Genomic DNA, 20825 nt, shown 5'->3' with positions numbered 1-20825 from the left:
CGTTACAAGCAAACTACTTTTATCATCTCTAGAGACCAGAGGGAATGCTAGGTTATCTCAAATGTCACTGATTTTTTTTTTAAGACTACCATAAACAGTTCAGTGTTGAGCAGCCACAAATATTGAGCTATATTTTATTTAGTCTTTAGTGAATTCTGCACTATATAAATATAATTTTACTAAAATCATTACTTTGTAATACAAATTTATGGAATGTCTCACATGGTTGTCTACTTGACATAACTTACATAAAATTCATAGGATAAAGCTTTTGGTGCATTATATTATGTAAACCTCTGTGTTACATAAACCTCTTATGTAAAGCCTATGAATTATTTTTTCTATAAACTTCAGATGGAGTAGGGAATCTTATTGCTGCCTATGTGTACAAAGCTGGAGGGTGAATTACAAGGATGAATAAGAATGCAGCTTTCTTCATGTCATCCTCACTTGCTGCTAGCAAGCTCCTTGTCACCACTACTGGTGCTGCCAATCCTGCAGATCTCAGAGCTCCTCAGGAGTTCAGCTGTGCAGCTTCATGTTGTGGTCGCAACACCCAAGGGCCTGCAGACCTTCCTGCTGAATTGGGCAGCATCACAATGAAGGATTATTTACATTTTGAAGTCTATTTAAAATTCCAAGTTATGGAAATTCCATATTTTGTTCCAAATGTTGTTTAAAGTAACAGCACTTGGCAGTGAGTACAGAAAATCTCTGCAGAAAATGAGTTAAAGCTTGATAAATTGGTAGGAAGGAGTAATTAAGGAAAGTCTACCAGTCGCATGCTGCCTTATGATTTGAGCAAAAAGTTTCCAGAAAAATAATGAGTTCAGATTGTTGTTCCCCTCTGATCTTTTTCTGGTCACCTTTGTCCATGCTACTGGAAGTTTCTTTTCTGCCTGAGCAGCTGCAGTCACACTCTTGGTCACCCTTTGGACCAATGGCCTATTGAAAAAAAACTCAAAACCAAAACCAAACAAAAACAACAGACATCTTGCAAAGCAAATGATCTAATATCTAGTAACACATAAGAAAAAGCAAAAGCACAGGCAATGAAAGAGAAAAGCCAAATCAGAGGATCCAGGGAATCAAAGACCAAGACACCTGCCTGAAACATTGAGGATGGTGCTAGAGTAAAGGATTGAATGGCTCCTTCAAGAGATCCTGTGGGACAACAAAGCAACAGGAAACTGTCAGGAGGGTTTTGACAGCCTGACTTGGCAGGGAAATCATCTCAGATTGAGTCAAATCTTTATCTTTGGTAAGTGGCTAAGAGAGAACCCATGGTTGTGCCATATGATGAGGTTGATAATGCTTTCAGCAGAAATATGAAGTGCCCTTGTATGTGAAGGGCTTTAAAATAAGCAGAAAAAGCACTGCTTATCAGCAGCTTCTGGACAAACTGGTGACATTTTCAAGTGGAACTACATAAGTCTGTTCTACACCAGTTTCTCTGAAATTTGCAGTCAGAAAATGAAAGGAGAATGTGAGCTATCAAACTGCACATCAAACTACAGGATGTGAACTACATGGAAAGGGAACATGAGCACTTCCATTGTGGTCAGAAACTGTGAAAACCAGTTAGAAATCAAAGTCCTGAAACCAATTAAATAAACACAGGTGAAAAACACTCAATGAGGTCAAGCAGCAGAGTAGTGGGTGGGGAACCAGAAAGGGCTGGGATTCTAGTAGGAAGCAAAGAAGTTGATGCCAGAGACGGGATAAATCAAGAAGAAGGAATATCTCATTTGGGGAGTTTTCTTTGTTACAGCACTGTGTGTGAAGCACCTGAGGTAACTCCTCTCATCTATTCAGCTGACAGTCAGTGAGGCTTGGCAACAGTGTTTGAGCCTGTTGCATCAACAAAAACATGCTCAGGACAATCACAACCCTGATGGAAAGTACAGCCTGTGGAAATAAGGAATTAGATTTTTCCCACACTCCCCCCACCGCACCAAAAAAAAAAAAAAAAAAAAAAAAAAAAAAAAAAAAAAAAAAAAAAAAAAAAAAAAAAAAAGAGAAAGTACACATTTTGACTTTCTAATATGCAAAATAAATGAAGGGAAATGACCTACATACTTCCATTCTCCTTGAGGGTAAGACAAATAGCAGTGAGTTTAGCAGCAGACTTGTTGGATACTTAAAAAGACTTTCAGGATAATGAAGGAATGCAACATTTCTTGGGTGTTTTAAACATTTAAGACCAACCTAACCTGTAAAAATAGCTACATATCATATGTTATCACAGAATGGTTTGAGTTTGAAAGGATCTTAAATATCACCAAGTTTCAACTCTCCTGCCATAGGTAGGGACACTTGGGGCATCCACAGCTTCTCTGGACAGTGGATTATTCCAGTGCCTTACTCCAGTACCTCACCACACTCACAGTAAAGGATTTCTTCCTAATATCTAATCTAAACCTGATCTCTCTGCAGTCATGTTTTGTAGAGAGGGGAAATGCAATAGATGTTGTTTAAGGACCTTCCCAGGCTAACACTGCTAAATCAAAATCAGAAGTCAGCAAATGGAAAACAAACTGAAAAAACAGCAGACAGGAAAGAAAAACCTTCTCTTTTGAGATCCTGTGATTTGGTTTTACAAGTGATCTTACTACTGGGAAATCTATTTAGATGTGCTTCCTACAATAAAGAGCAAGTGTGAGGTGGAGTCTTTCTCATCAACTTGTCAAGCTGCAGGTGGCATGGGCTGATCCCTCTGTGGCTCAGGCAGGGATCAGCCTGCAGTCTGGAGCTGCAGTGACTGGCTTTCATAGAAACCAGGCAGAGGGACCAATTAAACAATCTCTTTCAGCAGTAACTGAAGCAGCAGGAAAACACTATCAAAAAAGTCCCTCTTGGGTCTGAGCCCTAAGCCACGTGGGATAACAGATTGTTCTGATGGCTGGATCTGTTTGAGCCACATGTCCATGTCTCTCTCTCTGAGATTTGCAGAAAACAAAGGGAAACACCAGCACATCAATGCAGTGCTGAATAACTGTGTTTGTTCTGCTTTGTTACTCATTGCAAAACTGGGCTGAGATTTCCTAGCCAGCAACTTGTCCCCAGGAGGGCACCTCTTACATTGCCCAGGATGGGCACCAGCCTGTGGTCCCAGAGACCCCTATGGAGCCAGTGCTGCAGTTGGGGGTAACTGTTTCTAATGCTTGCCTCTGTTTATTTAATTGCCTTCCTTGAAACTGAACACTCCCATATTGGATGCACAGGGCCTGCTTTTTCCTCTTTCAGGGTTAAAAGAGATCATGGTCTAGGATCTCAACCTCAACACAATTTCCCACTAACATCCCTCAAACAAAATCCCTGTGCCTCTCTCTAGAATTTGTTTCTATGGGTTCCTCAACAATCTCATCCTAGAAGAAGGGATTCATTGCAACCAAAAATTCTGCTTCTGTATCTCATTCTAATGAGGCACTGATCCAGCCAATATTCAGGCTCCCACTCATGCCACCATCCCACATTTACTGCTTCTCTGGCATCACTGACCACTGTCACAGAACTAGGCTAGTACAGTCTTACTATAGCATTTTTATCAGTAGCAATTGAGATTTCCACCCACAGGTTTTTAGGGTGCTTCTCCTTTCCTGCAATATTTTTGTGCTGTAACATTTTTATCCTTCACATACAGCATCACTCCTCCACCTCTACATCCCACTCAGTTGTTCCTGTGAGGCTGGAACTGCTGTATCTCCCTGGTTTTCTAGCCTCCTCCAAATCTCTGAGACACCTTCTGTCTCAGGGTTGCCATTTAGACCAGGCATTTGAGTTCTGGCTTGATTTTGAAGTCTCTAGCAAGTGTACAAAAACACTTGTAAGTTTGTCTCTGCTTGATTGCTTAATACTGCATGTGCCAAATCCTTGCCACTGTATTCTGTCTTTTTTGTCTTTCACATGTTCTGTGATTGTGCTGTTTATTTCCCCCTGTTTTTTTCAGAGGTAAACTGAATGTCAGCCTTTTCCACCTTGCAGATCACATGAGCTCAAAAACTGGATACTCCTCTGCATTTGTCAGCTTTCCCCTGCTTCCAGTGGAAATGTTCCTCTGAAAGCTCTTCAATTTCCAGTGACACAGGTTGACTATGCTACAGCTCAGGTGCAGCCTGCCCCTTCTATGCTGCACCTCTCATTCATGTTTTGCCAGTTCCTCACAGGTCTCAACCATCTACAAATCCCTGTATTTCCCCATAAGGCCATCTTGCAGCCTTGAGACACGGATCTTCTCCCAGCATCCAGAGCACCTTGCCTTTCTAACATGGGCTGGGAAACCTCCACAGCTTAACTGGGTTTGATTGCCTTGGGAAGCTTGTGTCAGCCTAGTTTCTCCCCTGAAAGCATAACCAAGATCACTCATTTCTTACCCACCCCTTATTAAGCTAATTAGCAATTAGAAGAAATGTTTCAAGAGCATGAAAAAACCCACACAGTGAGGATGTGGCTGACCTAAGGCTCTACTGCTGTAGCTCTCAGTCTTCCACAAACATTCCATTTCCAAGAATTGGAAAGGTTTCTTGTTCCAAACAGACAAGGAGAAATTTGACTCATTTCTGTCCTTTAAATAAGGTTTTATTTTATGAATTCCCTGCTTATTTAGCCACCCCTTAGCTGATTCAGATCAAGAAACTACCAAAGCTTTCCAAGGGGTTGGAGTGTGTGCATGGTTACAGATTATAGATTCCTGACAAAATAATAAAAATCTTGGCAGTATATTTTTTATACTTTTCCTCTAGAAATGAAGACAAACTCTAAAAAGGGCACAGCTACACACCTGAGCCATAAATGCATATAGAGGACCAGATTATCCCACAGACGTTTGCCCTGAGCCATTTAATTGCCAGAGGCAATTCTTCCTTCCTGCTAGACACAGGAGAGAAGAGTGAAGAGTAACTGGTACTAGATCTGGCCCAGTGCCCTGCAGCCTGGCTTCTGGGTAAATCACATTGTCCCTCCCCTGTGCCTCTTGTGATCAATGAATAATCGATCATGGATACTGATATTGAATGGATCATTGTGGCTCTTGCTGTATGTACTATAAGTGGATGTCCTACACTTACTATATGCACAAAATATTTCAGTAGCAGGGCTGTCAGATTGCTCTGGGTGGAGACTGAAGAGCTACCTGAGCATAAAATCAGTCCCAGGGAATTCAGGTGAAACTGTGTAGGTGTGGCAAAGGAGGTTTGTATAGAGAATATGGGGAGGGAATAAAGTTCATGTTAGGAGTGCCTCAATTACTGTGATGAAGAAGAGGCAAACTGTATGTTTCTACCTCAGAAATAAGGGAATAGTAGCACAGACCATTTGGAGATTACTGATTTGTGAATCACATTTTGTGGTACTTTGAATTTTTTTTAAATGTCACTTGTTTTGAACCACATCTGTTCTACTCTCCTTCCTGCCAGATATGCTTTCCTCTGTTTCAACCTTCTTTACACTCACTCAGTTGTGAAAGAACTCCATGCATGAGCTGCTGTGACTTTTTGCAGCTGGTTTTCTATGGCGGGTATCAATAGTACAGCAAAAATTTACAGAATCTCTCCGTGCAATGACATGGGACAAATTCCCTTGCTAAAATCTAAAAGAGTTGCTGAAAGAGCAACACTGCATTTCACACCCACAAAATCTACTGTGGGGGAGAAGTGGGTCAGGACAGATTCTGCTGTGGGGGTTCTGCCATCCAGTGGCTGTTTTCCTTCCTGCTGCACAGCTGCAGGAGCTTTGAAATCCACAGTGCCTGCTAATCTGGGGTTGTTGACCTTTGCTGTCTCTGGGCAAGAGGAGATAACAACAGGGGCCTGGTGTAGTCTCTGCATATCTGAATTCTCAGCAGTTGCAGCTCTGGTTGTGTTATTGTTCCTGGATCTTTGCCAGCAAAAATTAGATTAAATCCAGAAGCACATTTTACCATTGTCAGCATGTTATTGCTTCCAAGTACTGAAGGGGAGCAGTCGTTTTCAGACAAGGTTCCTCCTTGCTCCAAACTGTTAGCAATGGGGCTTTAAATTAAATTAAAAGAGACTTCATTTTAAAAATTCTAATTGTGTTTTTGCTGTAGAACAGAATCCCTGTTGTGTTTGGGAGGATGGACAAGTTGTTAGGTGTTTCTGTTTCTTGTAAGACCAGTGGGGGTGGGCAGTGCACTGAGCCAGCTGTTCCAGAACACTGCCAGCAGACAGAAAAGCCCATTTGTCTCCAGGAAATGCACTGAGAATGTGGGGAAACAACCTGCAGCAAACATGTTAGGTCTGTGATCTTTGACTAATATTCTTGTCAATTATTCACTATACCAAAATCTGTTTTCCATGAGGTGTTAGCATTGTTCCTCTCAGTTTATGTCTGTGTTTTCCCTCCTGCAATGGTGTGTTAAGACAACAGATAAATGCAGACAAATTGCAAGTCAAACAATCTGCAAGTCAGATAAATTATAATGAGTGTAATTGAAGGATATTTCTGTTTGATTTCCTTGTAGCTATGGAAAAGAAAGCTGGAGCCAGTAAATAGTATAGGATTTCAATTGACTCTCATATTTTTTTCCTTACTTAAAAAAAAAAATTGGAATAGAAAACACGCCTTTTTGAGATGCCTTGCTCCACAGGCCATGCAGGCAGCCCAAGTCACAAGCTTAGACTAAGACACCTAAGTTTAGGTAATTAGGGGAGATGAACTGGGCACAAAGCACCAGTTCACCTCACAAGGTACACGTGAGCTAGCATGACCAAGAGGTAATCCCCTCCAGAGCAAGCTACACATACCATGGCTGCATCTGCTAGCACAAACACCTGCACTAGTATCAAAAGGATGCCATGGGTTCCAGTCATGGATCTGAAAGCACCTTAACAGCATGAGTCACACATTGCATTGGCCTGATATCTGGTTGTAAATACTGCTCTTACACTGCTCAGAGTGTTATGGGAATGTACTGAATGCTGACACAACTGGAGCTTTGGAGGAAACTGTGAAAGCAGATGGTCTGAGCTGTGTAGGTAGGCTCTAATTCAGTTGTCCATTCCCCACACACAAACTCATGCCTATTATGGATCCTGGATTGTCAGCCATTGCCAAGCAAGCAGATTTCTTCATAATCAACAAAGACCCTACTTGGGCACATAAATTTATGTTGGGAATAGAGTTGCCTTTGAGATGACATTTAAGACCATCACAAAAAAAAATGAAAGTCTGCTGGGTGCATTCAACCCCTGAACCTAATTTTCTCTCTCCGTTGAGAGTTTCCCTTAAAACCTGAACTTCTGAACATTTCTCCACTATAGTTCTAAATTAAAAGGGACTAAATCTGAGACTAATCCACACAAAGCCTTAGATTTAAAACAAGACTCACCTCACTCTCAATCTGCACACTAGAGAATTGCCTTCTGAATCCAAAGAAAAAAGTCATTCGTATTATCTGTGTATTGATTTCTAAGACACTCCACAGTAAAATTAGTCAATTCTATCTTTGTTTCACTCTAAACAGATTCAGAAGGATTCAAAATGTCAGCTCAGCCATAATGACCTTTAGAAAAACTGGGTTTGGATTCTAAAAATGAAAGGAAGGCAAAGTCATGCATGTCACATAGTAGGAGTTCCTGTCTCAGAGAAGACAGCAGAACAAAAAGATGGAGAAATGCCATGTCAAGATGGCAAAAGCTGGCAATGGTAATGCTCTTGCTCCAGCTGTGACTGATTGCTGGTATTACCTTTCGAGAGTCATATGCTGGGACAGTGCTGAAAGACTGGGACCGTGGGAATGCATTTTGCCAAACCTTCTTAAAAACACTAATCTCATCCTTCCTTTGAAACAGTTAGAAGAGTGGCAGGGGCCCTGTTGAAAGGCAACTCTCTTTTCAGCCAACACTTTGGCCAGGTTAAGGCCAGTGCCAACCAGACCAAGGCCAATGCTGAGCAGGCTGTCAGCTCCCAGAATGAGGGAAGGACCCCAGTGAGTATCAGTGCATGAGCAGACTGCTCTTACACTGTGAAGCTGATGATTGCTTCCCAGCACACCCTTGGGATTGAAGAGATTAATTGTTCCTATTTCACATTTAGATAATAAGTCTTGTTTCAAAAAGCACCTATTTAAACTGAGCATGCTGCAAGCTGCAGCTACATACCATCAGGTTAATTACACTTTATGCTCCACAGGGGCCTGGCCAGTGGGGGATCTTGCTTCATTATTCATGCCTACATTTGTGCCTAACTTGTTTGGCAAGTTGTATCCTTATCTGTAAAATCCCTAAGCATTTGCTGCATGCATGGGGTCTGCTTTTGTAACAGCTCCACTGCCCTCAGACTTGTGCTTTACTACCTCATGGATTAAGGGGAGATCCCTATAGGAAATGGATTTTCCCACCCTTGATTCAGCTGGGGAAGAGAGAGGCAGTCACTTAGCACCTGGAAACACTGTGAAGCAGCACTAATCCTGCTTTCTGCATACTGTCACCTTCACAACAACAGCTGTGCTGTTTTTGTAAGGCTCTGACAAACAAGGAAACAGGGCTGGCATTCCTCTTCAGTGCCCAAATGTCTGCCCTTCACACATCTGCTGGCTTTGCCTTCGCCCTGAGAAGTGCTTATGTCCTCTCCATACAGTCACAAAAGAGTTAAATCCTGAGATTAAGGACCAAAACAAACACAAGCAGCCTGTAAGCAACAAAGAGCTCTGGATAAATAGTGGATAATAGTTCTGGTGTGGTGATGCTGCTGTCTCACTTTCAGGCTGGTCAATAGTACCATAAGATTGGTAAGCCATAAGATGGGACACTGAAGAGTACAGCACAAGACACAGAGATTTTAAACAGGATGATAACTACAGAAAAAAACCCCATCTTGGGCAAAGAAGTGGCACCTCAGAGGCTGAATTTCATCTTTGAACTTTGAAATACTTCACATATAAAAAGTCAAGCACGATAATGCTGTAAGCACTGCAGAAAGCTAAACACATCCCAGTCCCTATGTTCATGTGGAATAATATTCCTTAGTATGCACTAAAAGAAACAGAGGAATAAGATTAGCTTTCTGGCAGGGTTTTTTTGTGTTTTTTTTTTTTTTTTTTTTTTTTAATCTGGCAAATACCATGACATTTTTCAGTTGCAAGGAGTAAGGGTGGGCTCTCACCCTCCTCTCTCTTCATTCCATTTGTTTTGTGGTTCCATACCCACCTACAAAAAGCAACCTATCCTGGCAACTTTGAAGAATTATTTACTGATAAAGTAGCACCTCTGTTTATGCATTTCTTTCACCCTCATTCCAGATGGGATCTCAGCCTATAATGCAGAAGTTAACACTGTCCAGACCTACCACAAAATGGTAGTTAGCAAACACACAACTATGCCAATGATGAGGATGCAAGGGCCAGGTTTTGTAAGAGAAATGGATATTGAGATCTCTGAGTAATGATTAGATTTAAGGCCCTGATTCCACACTTTGATTCTAATTAAAAACATTCTGAATTTCTCTTTCTGGAAACAGTAAGAACGGGGAAGGACAATGAAGCCAGGAACAAATACAAGAATGGTTTTTTCAGCTAAGGCTAAAAAAAATAAAGTAAAAGGTAACTAAGCTAATAGTCCAAACTGTACCTTACCATTCTCATCTTATTTCATGAGAATATTCAGTGTTTTCATCTGTGCCTGCAGTTTCTCAAGCAGCAGATTAATGCTGTCAGAAAGTTGTAACACAACAAGGTTTTATCAATCTTATGTTTTACCTGTTGCTACATGTGTCTAACAGCAGCACAAAACAGCCGTGCCAGCTGTCGAGAGAGGCTGAGCTTTCCTTGTCAGAGACTTTCAACCCAACTGGACAAAACACTGACCAACCTCATTTGACCTCAGTGCTGGCCTTGTATTGATCAGGAGATTGGACTACAGACCAGAAAGGTACCTTCCAACCTGAATTTTGCAATTGTCTTAAGTCAGTCTGTTTGTTCCCTACACAAAAGGCAATGTCTCTTATCTGTGCTTCATCAAGATCTACACGGAACATTACAAGCTCCATTACTGAAAGGGTGTGGACACACATTGTGTTTGTGCACCCTGCTGGTTCAGGTTTTAGAGTTGAGAGCAAATCTTTAGAGAATGTTTGCTCATACAGAGAAGGGCTGGGATAGCAGACTAACTTTAGTACTAGAGTAGGGGCCCTTGGGGGAAATACCATTTCAGAAACACCCAAACATACACATATATTAAAAAGTTTTTAAAAATACAATTTTCTTTTTCATTGGAACTTTTAGCTTGTCAATTAAATATCTCTTGTAGCTGAATCTTACTCAAGAAAGAACAGGTACTATGTATTTTCCCTTCTCTTTGTGGGAGCCTGCTATTAGCTCTGCTTTAGCTTTGACAGTTTAGGAGACACTTTTTAAGCTGTGAACAGTACCAAACTTTTACATTAACACAGTCTCTCGGGAGACCCTGCAGCAGTCTTTAAGGCTGCATAGTCAGAGATCCATACTCATACCCACACGCAGAGTGTGTGGGATGGAGCTGGCAGAGCCCTCTGCTGGAAGCTCCCCAGGCTGCAGTGCCATGGACACAAATCCCAAACGTGCCCAGCAAGGCTGAGCCAGCCTGGCTCTGGTGCTCTGGGACACGGTTCTAGGCACAAGTCTTACCATTTGGTATTCACCAGCAGCAAGATCCATTTGACTAATTTTTGTGTCCTAGTACTTGCACCATCTCTTTAAAGAATGCCCTGTGACTTGGATGCACTACACATGTCCCTCAAAAGGGCTCAAATTCCAGATTGTACCTGATGAACACCTCACAGAGACTGCAGTTATAACACACTGCAGCACAAGATGCTGTGCAGATGCTGGACGAAAGGGGCGAGGTGAGAAAAGCACCATTAATTTATCTGCTTCACTTTTCCCATGCCATTTTATTTCAGCTCAAATTCTCATTTCTGCCTTCAGCCTGGCTCTAAGAGGCCATTACACTCCTCAATGCCACTGCTATGACCTATCCTTTTCCCTCTGCACAGTGCCTCCAGCTTCTGTCCCTGTACTAATATATCTCTTCCTTGGAACTCCTACTGGTGTTTACTCTTCTCTGCAAGCAGGTAGAAAGGATAAACACTAATTTTCAGCGACTGCATCCCTCTGATGTTCTCACAACACACAGTTATTAAGATTATCTCCTCTTCAGCATGTCTAATGTGGGAGAGGCTCACAGTGTGTTAAATTACAGAACTTATCTTGGCTGGAATGCAAACTACTTATCATTTGATACAGCAGCAACTTGCTAACTTTGGCCACAGTTCTTAAAACTGCAAATAAAACTACACACACAGTAGTATTTTATAAGCTTGCAGCCCATAATTTTAACTCACATCAGAGGTTTGCTGCAGGGTCTCTACATTTCTAATGTCTGCCACTACAGAAAAGGAAAAGCATTAACTTTCACATAGACTAAAGCTCTTAGGCTATTCTTACTGAACACTTAGGATCAGGGGATACATATGCAGATAGCAGATTTCCTGAAAGACAAATCAGACAACCAATCAAGACATGAATAACTCCTGTTACTCCCAAACAGAGAGTTCACATACTTTTTAAGCTACAGAAGAAGCCAGATGCCAGAGTGTTTGCTAGGGAACAAGAACGAGATCTGGATAACCATGGTAAATCAGTCTCAGTGGACAGCCAGTCAATTCTCGTGTGACTACTAAACAGAGAGCTCTTCAATTCCAGTTCCCTCCTTTGTGCAGTGAAAGTCTGGCAGTATTGCTGTAAATCTTTACTGTTAGCTGTGAAATGTCTTCACCATCATTAGCTAGATCTATTCTAGTAAATTTTCTGCTTTTGTGACTTTATTTACAAAATTTTCTTACAGTTAGCCAAAACCTGCAGCAATCTAGCCACAAAATTAAAACACAAACACAGAGAGCCTATAATTCATTTAATATTTCAGGGAACTATTAGCAACAATGAATTTTATATCTATACACCTGCAATCCTTCTAAGCATCAGTATCACCTTTGCCATTCATACCAGAGTAAGAATTATAACATTTCATATACAAACTCTTAACTGGGGATTGAAAGTATTTATTTTACAAAATCTAAATCAAATCAGCACATCTTATGACTTAATTTCTTTCTGCTCCACAGGTTTCAGGCGCTTTTTAATGATGAGCTCTCCTCTGGTTGACAGAAAGGTGCTGGACACTTCCTCTTCTGTTGGCAGCCCATGGGGTAGTTTCAGTGGCTGTATTCTAGAGGCAAAAGAGTTTGCTTAGTGAAGTCCTGTGACTAGAAGGGAGTTACATTAAATATTCCAAATAAACAATTAAATAAACAAATAGTTAACAAACCTTATCAGATGTTTAACAACTTTCAGTCTGGAATTCACAGAAGGGATATTTTTGTGCAGTCTTGGCTTATGTGCCTACACAAGGGAAAAAACAAGTTTTATAAATGTGTTGCCAAATCCCAAATCTTTGTTCACTGAACTCTGCACACTACCAGTAAAAAAATAAACCACATTTGCAAATGTAAGATTTTGAGAAGATTCATGTATCAAGAACATGCATAAAAATATGCTATCAAAACTTAATTCCAGTAAAAAGACAATTTCAACTTTATTCCTATTTCACTATTAAATGTATTTTTCTTCCAACTGTTAAAAAGACATTGAATGGAAATACAAGAGTTCAGGGGAAAAACTATTTTCCTCAGTTATATCCTAAATTGATCAACACATTTTTTCTCTGTAATATAACAGTGACTAGACAAATCTTTGCACAATGTGCAGTTGGCCTGAAAACCTCAGATGAACACATCTTTGATACAAACTTTTAGTGTCTTTAATTTGGAAGCCTGTTTATTGATAAATGAGTTTTATTTGCCTTCCTGCAATTTCTGAATAATATGACCCAGAGAGAGAGAGACCTGAATTCCAAGTATTTACAAACCTATTTCTATTATTTTAGAAGAATTCTCAGGGTAAAGTTCTCCTCAGGCAATGCAGCACAATACCAGAGATATTCTGAATTCCCACTAAAAGCACATTTGCCACAAGCATTCCCCTCAGCTCTTAAACACATCATTACCTTCTCAGATTGCTTTATGTCTGCTATAAGTGTAATTCTGCTTTGTGACTGCAAAATGGATGTCCTTATAAAACCCACTACCTTAGTGCTACATTTCTGACATACACAAGTACAAAAACCAGCAATCATACTTTATCCAGTCCCAGATCACGTATTATCTTCTTTTCCCAATATGGGCGACCAATGACACTTTTTATTCTAGTAACAATGTGGATTTTGTGGGGCTCCTCAGGGTTACCTCCATACTTTTCATGATCTTCAGGTCGTGGTTGAAATACCTAGAATACACAAAACCAGAGGATTTTTTCTCTAAATATCTGGTCATCAGTACTAACTACTGTCTAAAACATACTTCAACCTTGGTAAAAATTCTTACATATTTTTCTCTTCAAGTGGTCAAAGTAGCAACAAAGTGACCTCAAATTTAGCCTCTATAACATAAAGTCAAACATATTTCTATAATGGTCTGCTGATAAATAAAGTAACTGTTGAGTTTAGCACAAAAATGCACGGACAACACCCTGTACCAGCACAACACCTAATTTACGTGCCTTTTATCAGGGAGCCGTTCAGCCTTTGGATAGCAAGTCTTCCCATTGGCTTTAAGAATGCTTTTAGGGAAAAGAGTCAACTGACCAGATGGTATCTTGCAAAACAAGCCAGAAGTATAAGCGTAAAAATGTAAAGAGCAAGTCAAGCACATACCGAATCTGGAATTCTCGACCTGGTAAAGAGACAACGCACCCACATCGGGGACGCCACTCCCTCTATCCTTTTCCCCAGCACCTGCAAAGCGAGGAGGGCATAACTTGTCTGCACTTTCCTTACAGCTCTGGATACTTGTGAACAGATGACACAGCTACAAGTCCCAGCCCCACCTGGCTCCCCACCTTCCCAGGGACAGCGGAGCCCCAAACAGGATTCCCAACTGGAACCCCCACGAGACGCGCTTGGATGCCTTTCCCGGTGGGTCCAAGCCTCAGCCCCAGCCCAGATCTCTCCACCTGGGTTCTCCCTCCCCCGGATCCCTCCAGGGTTTCCCATACATCCGATCCCCATCCCAGATCCTCACCTTCCCGGTGCCTGCAAGCCCCAGGCCCGCCCGGGCCGCCGCTGCCGCCATCTCGGTGCGCACCCTCCGTCCCGGCCGGGCACTGGTGCCGCGGCACTTCAGTTCCGAGCGGGCGGAGGGACAAGGGTGCGACACCGCCCCTTGGTTCCCGGCCCGTCCCGCTCCCGCCGCCATCGCGCTCCGTGTCCCCAGCCCTGTCCATGTCGCGGGCGGGGAGCGATGGCACCGCCGCGCTGGAGCGGGCCGGGGCGGAGACGGTGAAGCGGGCGGTGGAGCTGGACGTGGCGTCCCGGTTCCAGGAGTCGCTGGTGTGTTACCAGGAAGGCATCGACCTCCTGCTGCAGGTGGTGAAAGGTACCGGGCTGCGCTCCGCCGTCGGACCCGCGGTGGCCCTGGGGACACGCGGGCGGTCGGGGAGCCGGCGTCCCACGGGAGGGAGGGGAACCGGCGGCTCCTCCCGGAAGACCGGACCAGGCTCTTTTAACTGGCCCGTGACTTCTTGTGATTCACAGCCACGACAGATGAGGCGAAAAAGCAGCGCTACCGGCAGAAGATATCCGAGTACATGACCAGAGCCGAGGACATTAAAAAACACATTGAGAAAGAGAAACAAGGTATAAATACCTAAATGGGCAGTGCTGAGGGGAGGGAGTCAGGCCCTTCGCGGTGGTGCCAATCACCAGGACACGAGGCAAGGGGCAGAAACTGATGCACGGGAAGTTCCACCAGAATATAAGGAAGAACTTCTCTGTCACTGTGCGAGTGACCGAGCACTGGAACAGATTGCACAGAGAGGGTGTGGAGTCTCCCTCCCTGGAGATTCTCAAGAACCGTCTGGACACGATCCTGTGGATCCAGGATGACCCTGCTTGAGCAGGGAGGTTGGACCAGATGTCCCTCTTGGTCCCTTCCGTCCTGTGATTCCATGGGCTGTGATGTACCCGACGTACCCGTTTGCTTTTAATTGTCTTTTGTTATGTGAATGTTTGATGGGCAAGCTGGTTTAACATGGACATTATGTCCTGACCTTTAGTTAAAAAGAGATTTACTTTCCTTTCAGACGGCAAATACCATAAGCAAATCAGGATAGAAGAAAATGCAACAGGTTTTGGCTATGAAAAGCTTTTCCACGAGTACCTCACTGAGATTGTTTCTGAAGTTTGGGTGGAGGACCCATACATTCGGCAGGTTCATCAGGCAAGTAGATATCTGTGTAACTATACAGATGTAACCACTAGAGAAACTCCAACCTACTAAATTAACTAAAACTTTTTCAGTTGTATAACTTTCTACGATTCTGCGAGATGCTAGTTAAGGGGCCATGCAAGGTGAAAAAAATCCACCTCCTCACTTCCTATGATGTGGTAAGTGTCTAGATTTTGGGTTCTATTTCCCTGTACTCAGATCATGCCACATGCAAAACAAAGTACAAAAATACAGACTTTTTCCTGCTTACCAGGACTTGATATACTCAGGCTATGATGCTTTCAGCAGAAAATACAGATTAAGAGAAAAATAAAGTTCAGAGTTTTCTGGTTAACAAATTCTGGGTAAGCAGAATTTTGCATTGAAATTTCTGTGAAAGTTTTGTTGTAGAAAATGTCATAAAAACCACAGCATCTGTTGAGACAAGGGGTTTTTTACTCTTCTGATAGCTGTACTTGTCCTTTTAGAGGCTTTCATGAGCTGAAGTCTCTCAAACTATTTATTTAAACTACTACTATACTTATTTTGGCTCAAATAGTGCACACCTAGTTTCAAAGGGCTGAGAGTGAGCTCTTTCTCCACATCCCTCAGCAAATATACCTGCACTGTTGTCTGCTTTTTATCCTGTCTTTGAAACTGTAAATCTGCCTTCACCCAAGTTACTTTCTTTTGGTTTACTTTGATACTGAAAAGGTTTTGTGTGAGTCTAAGAAGTGGTGACCAGAAGTAGAATATATAGTTAAAAAAGAAAAAAAAACAAAACCCCATCACGTTCTTTTTACTTTTGAAAGGGTAGTGGGAGGAGTCAACAGATCACTGGCTTGGAAGAAATAAAACAGTCATTGAGTAATTATGGAGTAACACTGAATATTGACTTTTCATCTTCAATACATGATCGAGAAATCAGGTGGGTGATATAAAAAATTACCAAATGCTGGTTATTTGAAGCCAAACCAACTTTTGCCATAATTAAAGCTGTGGTTAACAAAGTGAAAGGCAGTGGCCCTCACTGGATGTAATCAGCACTCCGTAGTTTCATGTTTTCTAATTGTGAGTGTAATATTAGTTGCCTCTATACAGAATGGTGTCTTCTGTGATTCACACAGGTATTGGTGATGCTAGAAAATAACTGTGATTGAAAAAAGGAGCTTTTGCATCATGTGGATGTAATGTTTTTATTCAACATACTCACAGTATTCAAATTGTGCATTTTAAAAACAGATTCAACAATGGGTGGATGATTAAGATTGGAAGGGGTCTTGATTATTTTAAGAAACCACAGGTAAGGATGCTTTGACTTCTTTAATTAAAATGTGCTCTTCTAGAGTATATATCCACCATATCAATTCTTTCATTTCTGCAGGGTCGTTTCAGCATTGGATACTATGACTTTGACTTGAGACCTTGTCATGAAACAACAGTGGATGTCTTTCATGTTAAACACACAAAGAAAATGTGATCAGAAATGCTTATTTTTGCAAGCATAAAAATGGGAGACTGAAAGATGTTTCTTGAGTCCAACTGGATGCCAACAGAAGGAACTCTTCTAAGTACTTAGTGCAGTAGAGCTTTTATAAACTATGTTTAAGAATATTTGAGACTTTTCAGCCTGAGAAAACAAAACTGCATGATTCCTTCATTGCACTTCTTCTGCAATCTTAATTAATACAATCCCTGTCTAAATTTAATCTTGATTTCATAACAGTACTGTCTTTACTGCCATTTTTGGTTTTATTGTCGGTTTTGTCTTGAGCCTGTTTTATATCTTTAACTGACCACTTCAGTCATTGGAAGCTGGGCTGTCACATGTCCTCTTTTATAAGCAGTCTTATTTATTTCCTTAAATTCCTGTATTTTAGTCATGACTACTATTTTGCTGTGATTTTGTCAATCCTGTAATACTTTATGTCCCAGAGTTTCCTAGTAATCCCAAATTTCACATTCCTTTTTCCTAGCTCTTTGCATACTAATGTGGTAGTGTTCAGTACACAGTCAATTTAGGGTTATGTGTCTCTGCATCATGGATTTTGGACTTATACAAGAGTTTTTTTTGTTAGCAAGAATCTGCCTAAGTCATACACTCTGACATAAAAAGCAGGCAGTGGCCTCTTTTTCAGGTCACATCAAAATCTTCAGCCTCAGGACTGACATGTGCCTTACACTTTCTGCCTTGTAATACAGTAGGTCTCTAGTAGCATTTTTATTGCTAGAACTTTTTTTTTTTTTTGTTTCCTGTATTTCTTTTTCCTGATGGTTAGTGCATTCCATTATCTTTTTTTTTTCTTAATGTGCTTTATTATTTCATTTTCTGTCATCTAACGCTGCTATTATTTTTCTCTTGCTTCTAACAACAAAACAATTCCACAGCAATCAGTATGAAATGGAGCTGGTCTTTGCCTTGTTTTCTGGGTCACAATTTGCCAGTGGTCTGCTTTCTTCATCCTTTCTCATAATAATTTCAGCTTTGCAGTGTTGCATCAGCAGAAGGAATAATATATGTGCCACAGAGCTGTGTGCTATTTGTCATTCCCCCAAACATTCCATAGGAGCTCCCTGGCTTGCTGCTATGACATGAAGTTTCTAGTCACTTGTGAATTTTATTTACTTGTGTATAATATATGCCTATTTTTAATGGAAATAAAGGTTATTTTTCATTTTTTGTAGTTTCAGTCATGTTTGATTTCTTCACTACATCAGGAAATTCAAGGAAGCTGTGTAATGCCTCACAGATTCAGCCACATTCTGTAAATACAGTGTGAAGCTTTGTGTCTTTTAACCTAGTCCAGCAAACCCTAATCAAAAGTGCATTACACTTATTCCTCAACAAGTGAAGTATATCTTGAGCCTTTTTTTCATAATTTTATTATATATATAGCTATTATTTAACATTAAAACTGTCAGTTTCAGTTAATTGTTGCCTTTTACAGGAAAATTTTCTGCTAGGTGGTAACATAAGGAACCTCTTTCTCCTAGATCTGTATTTGCATTTCCAAATGTTTAGTTTTGATACCAGCACCCATGGCAGCAGGGACTCTCAGCTTTGTGCCAGGCACAAGAAAGAGGAGACACATGTGGCCTCTGTCCCAGTTAGCCTCTCCTGCCTTCATCACATCATAAACATCCACACTGAACTTCCTAATCTTCCCCTGCTCTTGCACATGCATGGACAAAAGCCCTGACTCGGGGTGGACCTACATTCACTACCCAGTGGTGAGCTGAGCTCACTACGGTGCTTGGACAGCAGGGGCACCAGGACTCTGCAAGAATGGAATTTCACCAGAAACCAGGGAACATCCCTCTCCCCACACAGCTCAGGGGTTGCAGCACAGCCTTAGGGCTACTGCCCACAAGGAGCAGCATGCAGGCTGGGGCATCCAGTGCAGCAGCACAACACCAGTTTTACACTTGCCCCATTCCATCTATCAGTTGTTTGTACCTTCTCTGCTACAGGGCCAATTTGGGATGCCCCCACCATTTTCCCTGGTTCAAGCAGCAATGATGTTTTGTCATGGTTTCAGTCCTACAGTTTGGGAACATCAGGTGCAGGCAGTGTGAAATTTAATTGCAATATTAAACAAAAGTACAAGATTGAACAGTTTGTTTTCTATGAGCTGAATTTTAGTAGTCAATGTTTTAATTTTGTTTTCAATGCATTAAAAAAGCAGCAGAAGTTTAATTTACATTTTCAAAATGCAAGTCACATTAACCTTATCATATTCTCACATAGTAGATTCCACCTGCTGTGCAACTCATCATCCTGTGGGCACACTCTCAGCAATGTTGTCACTAGTGTAGTGGCTTCATTTGGGCAAAATTTACTGCCAGTAAGACCCTTGACCAGTTCACTGTACAGTCCTGGTGGCAGCCACTGCTCTGGCAGATCAATGTTACAGACTTCAATCCTTCCATGCTTTAGATCCATATTTACTTTAACGTCAACAACAGAATCTTTATAGGTCATGTTAACACACGTGCTAATGCTGAACTTTGGTGTCTTCCCATACACCCATTCCCAGGTTTGTAGTTCTTTGGTTTTGTTACCAATTCCAGGAAGCAGAGTCTCATCAGCTGGATTTATTAAGGTGATATGGTGATCTATCTGGTGTTGCACAGCATATTCTTTAGCAATGGCATCCAGGAGAATCTCAGAAGTCAAACTAGGATCCTCTTCAAAGAGATTTTTCACCAAGGCAGGCACACTAGGAGTGGCATTGCTCTTTAGCCCTTTATAAGGACTTTTTAGCACAGAAGATAAAACAAATTTATCTGCATTACAGAGTAGGGTACAGTGATGGTAAGCACTTGTCCTTCCCAGCTTTGCAGCAGTGCCTGAGATTTTGTATTGCCTGTCTAGCAAAATGTCATATCTGTCAGTGACATGTACATCTAACTGGGGTCGCAAGGCTTTCAGTGCCTTCACAATGAGCTTCAGGTTTTCCATCCGTTCATATTTTTTTCTGGTTGTGAAGAAAGTCAAATTGATATTACCTAAGTCATGGTAAACTGTCCCTCCTCCACTTCTTCTCCTGGCTAGTTTTATGTTTTTTTGCCTCAATAGCCTGAGGTTGCATTCCTGCCAGGGATTCTGATGTCTCCCTATTACCACAGCAGGGGAATTTCTCCAAAGGAAAAGAACGTGTTGCTTCTCTAAATCCATGTGGTCATGAATCCAGTCTTCCACAGCTAGATTTTGGTAAACATCATTAGAAACAGACTGGATAATGAGACCTCCACTAGCTGTGCTCCAGAAGCAAGCTTTCGGAGTCCTGAGGACGCAGGACAGCCAAAGGCAGTTTTTTAATGACTGGAGTGCCATGTTTTTAATAAGTGGCCAGCGGATGGAAGGAATGCCTGCTCCGCTAATGCTGAACGCGGCAGGAGCGCGGCCGGCTCCCGTGGCAGAACTGAAATGCCTGATCAGTGGCGGGCATGGGACACTCGTGCTCTTCCCACAGCGGCACGCGGGTCCCAAGCACGGCGCTCCCCCGGCGACGCCGCTCAGACCCTGCCGGGAGCCGCTGCTCCTCGCAGTCCCTGGAGCCTGAAAGACCAAAGGAAGAAACTGAATGTGTATTTTCCCCGCACTCAACGCAGCCTTGCTAATGCGGTTTCACTTGGTGTAGTCCGGTTTTATTACGGTTTTCTGCCTTCTTTTCCATGGGCTTGCTGGCGCGGCGTCCCCTCAGCCCCCGACGCCGCGTCCCCGCACGCACAGCCCCCGGGCGCCCTGCGCTACTCACGGCGGGGAGCGGAGCCGTCCCGCCGCCCGTCCGTGTCCCTGCGGACCCCTTAGAGCCGGCGGCCTCGGGAGCGCCTTCCGCTTCCCGGGTGAGAGGTGCTGGGGGCGGGCGCTGCGCCTGCCGTGCAGCTGAGGGCGGCGGTCGGGCAGGGCTGGGGGCGGCGGTCGGGCAGGGCTGGGGGCGGCGGGTCGGCAGGGCTGGGGGCGGTGGCCGGGCAGGGCTGAGGGCGGCGGGTCGGGCAGGGCTGGG

The 20825-nt window shown here is 42.5% G+C and overlaps 3 protein-coding genes across 4 annotated transcripts; 1 reads left to right on the top strand and 2 right to left on the bottom strand.

Annotated features, from left to right (window-relative positions):
* Positions 1-11891: 11891 nt before the first annotated feature.
* On the bottom strand, positions 11892-14438 carry MRPL30 (mitochondrial ribosomal protein L30). Its single transcript, XM_079299941.1, has 5 exons — positions 14131-14438; positions 13764-13844; positions 13190-13336; positions 12321-12394; positions 11892-12221 (listed from the first exon to the last, which is right to left on the bottom strand). Exons 1-5 carry the CDS (start codon positions 14302-14304, stop codon positions 12089-12091), a joined length of 609 nt encoding a protein of 202 aa, XP_079156067.1. The 5' UTR covers positions 14305-14438; the 3' UTR covers positions 11892-12088.
* Positions 14331-17035, top strand: MITD1 (microtubule interacting and trafficking domain containing 1; the record flags this gene model as incomplete). Of its 2 annotated transcripts, XM_079299898.1 has the most annotated exons (7): positions 14331-14484; positions 14643-14744; positions 15191-15327; positions 15408-15494; positions 16128-16243; positions 16558-16618; positions 16700-17035. In XM_079299898.1, 7 exons carry the CDS (start codon positions 14331-14333, stop codon positions 16793-16795), a joined length of 753 nt encoding a protein of 250 aa, XP_079156024.1. In that variant the 3' UTR covers positions 16796-17035. The 2 variants fall into 2 exon arrangements, with proteins under 2 accessions (XP_079156024.1, XP_079156025.1); XM_079299899.1 differs by lacking the exon at positions 15408-15494.
* A 326-nt stretch (positions 17036-17361) lies between these two features.
* LIPT1 (lipoyltransferase 1) lies at positions 17362-20653 on the bottom strand. The gene is made up of 2 exons (XM_079300525.1): positions 20577-20653; positions 17362-20377 (listed from the first exon to the last, which is right to left on the bottom strand). The coding sequence occupies exon 2, from the start codon at positions 20150-20152 to the stop codon at positions 19034-19036; it is 1119 nt and encodes a 372-aa protein (XP_079156651.1). The 5' UTR covers positions 20153-20377; positions 20577-20653; the 3' UTR covers positions 17362-19033.
* Between the last annotated feature and the right edge of the window lie 172 nt (positions 20654-20825).

Source organism: Erithacus rubecula, assembly GCF_903797595.1.
Source record: "Erithacus rubecula genome assembly, chromosome: 1".
In the NCBI taxonomy this organism is placed as follows: domain Eukaryota; kingdom Metazoa; phylum Chordata; class Aves; order Passeriformes; family Muscicapidae; genus Erithacus; species Erithacus rubecula.
Note: the sequence above shows the minus strand (reverse complement) of the source record. Positions and strands in the feature narration are given on the sequence as shown.

What these genes read in the sequence shown, in the direction of transcription:
- MRPL30 (XM_079299941.1), bottom strand. Translation starts at nt 14,304, where the DNA reads ATGGCGGCGGGAGCGGGACGGGCCGGGAACCAAGGGGCGGTGTCGCAC. An exon ending in GGCTTGCAGGCACCGGGAAG is followed by an intron (nt 13,845 to 14,130) that starts GTGAGGATCTGG and finishes CTCGCTTTGCAG; the next exon opens with GTGCTGGGGAAAAGGATAGA. An exon ending in GTGATCTGGGACTGGATAAA is followed by an intron (nt 12,395 to 13,189) that starts GTATGATTGCTG and finishes TCCCTTGTGTAG; the next exon opens with GCACATAAGCCAAGACTGCA.
- LIPT1 (XM_079300525.1), bottom strand. Translation starts at nt 20,152, where the DNA reads ATGGCACTCCAGTCATTAAAAAACTGCCTTTGGCTGTCCTGCGTCCTC.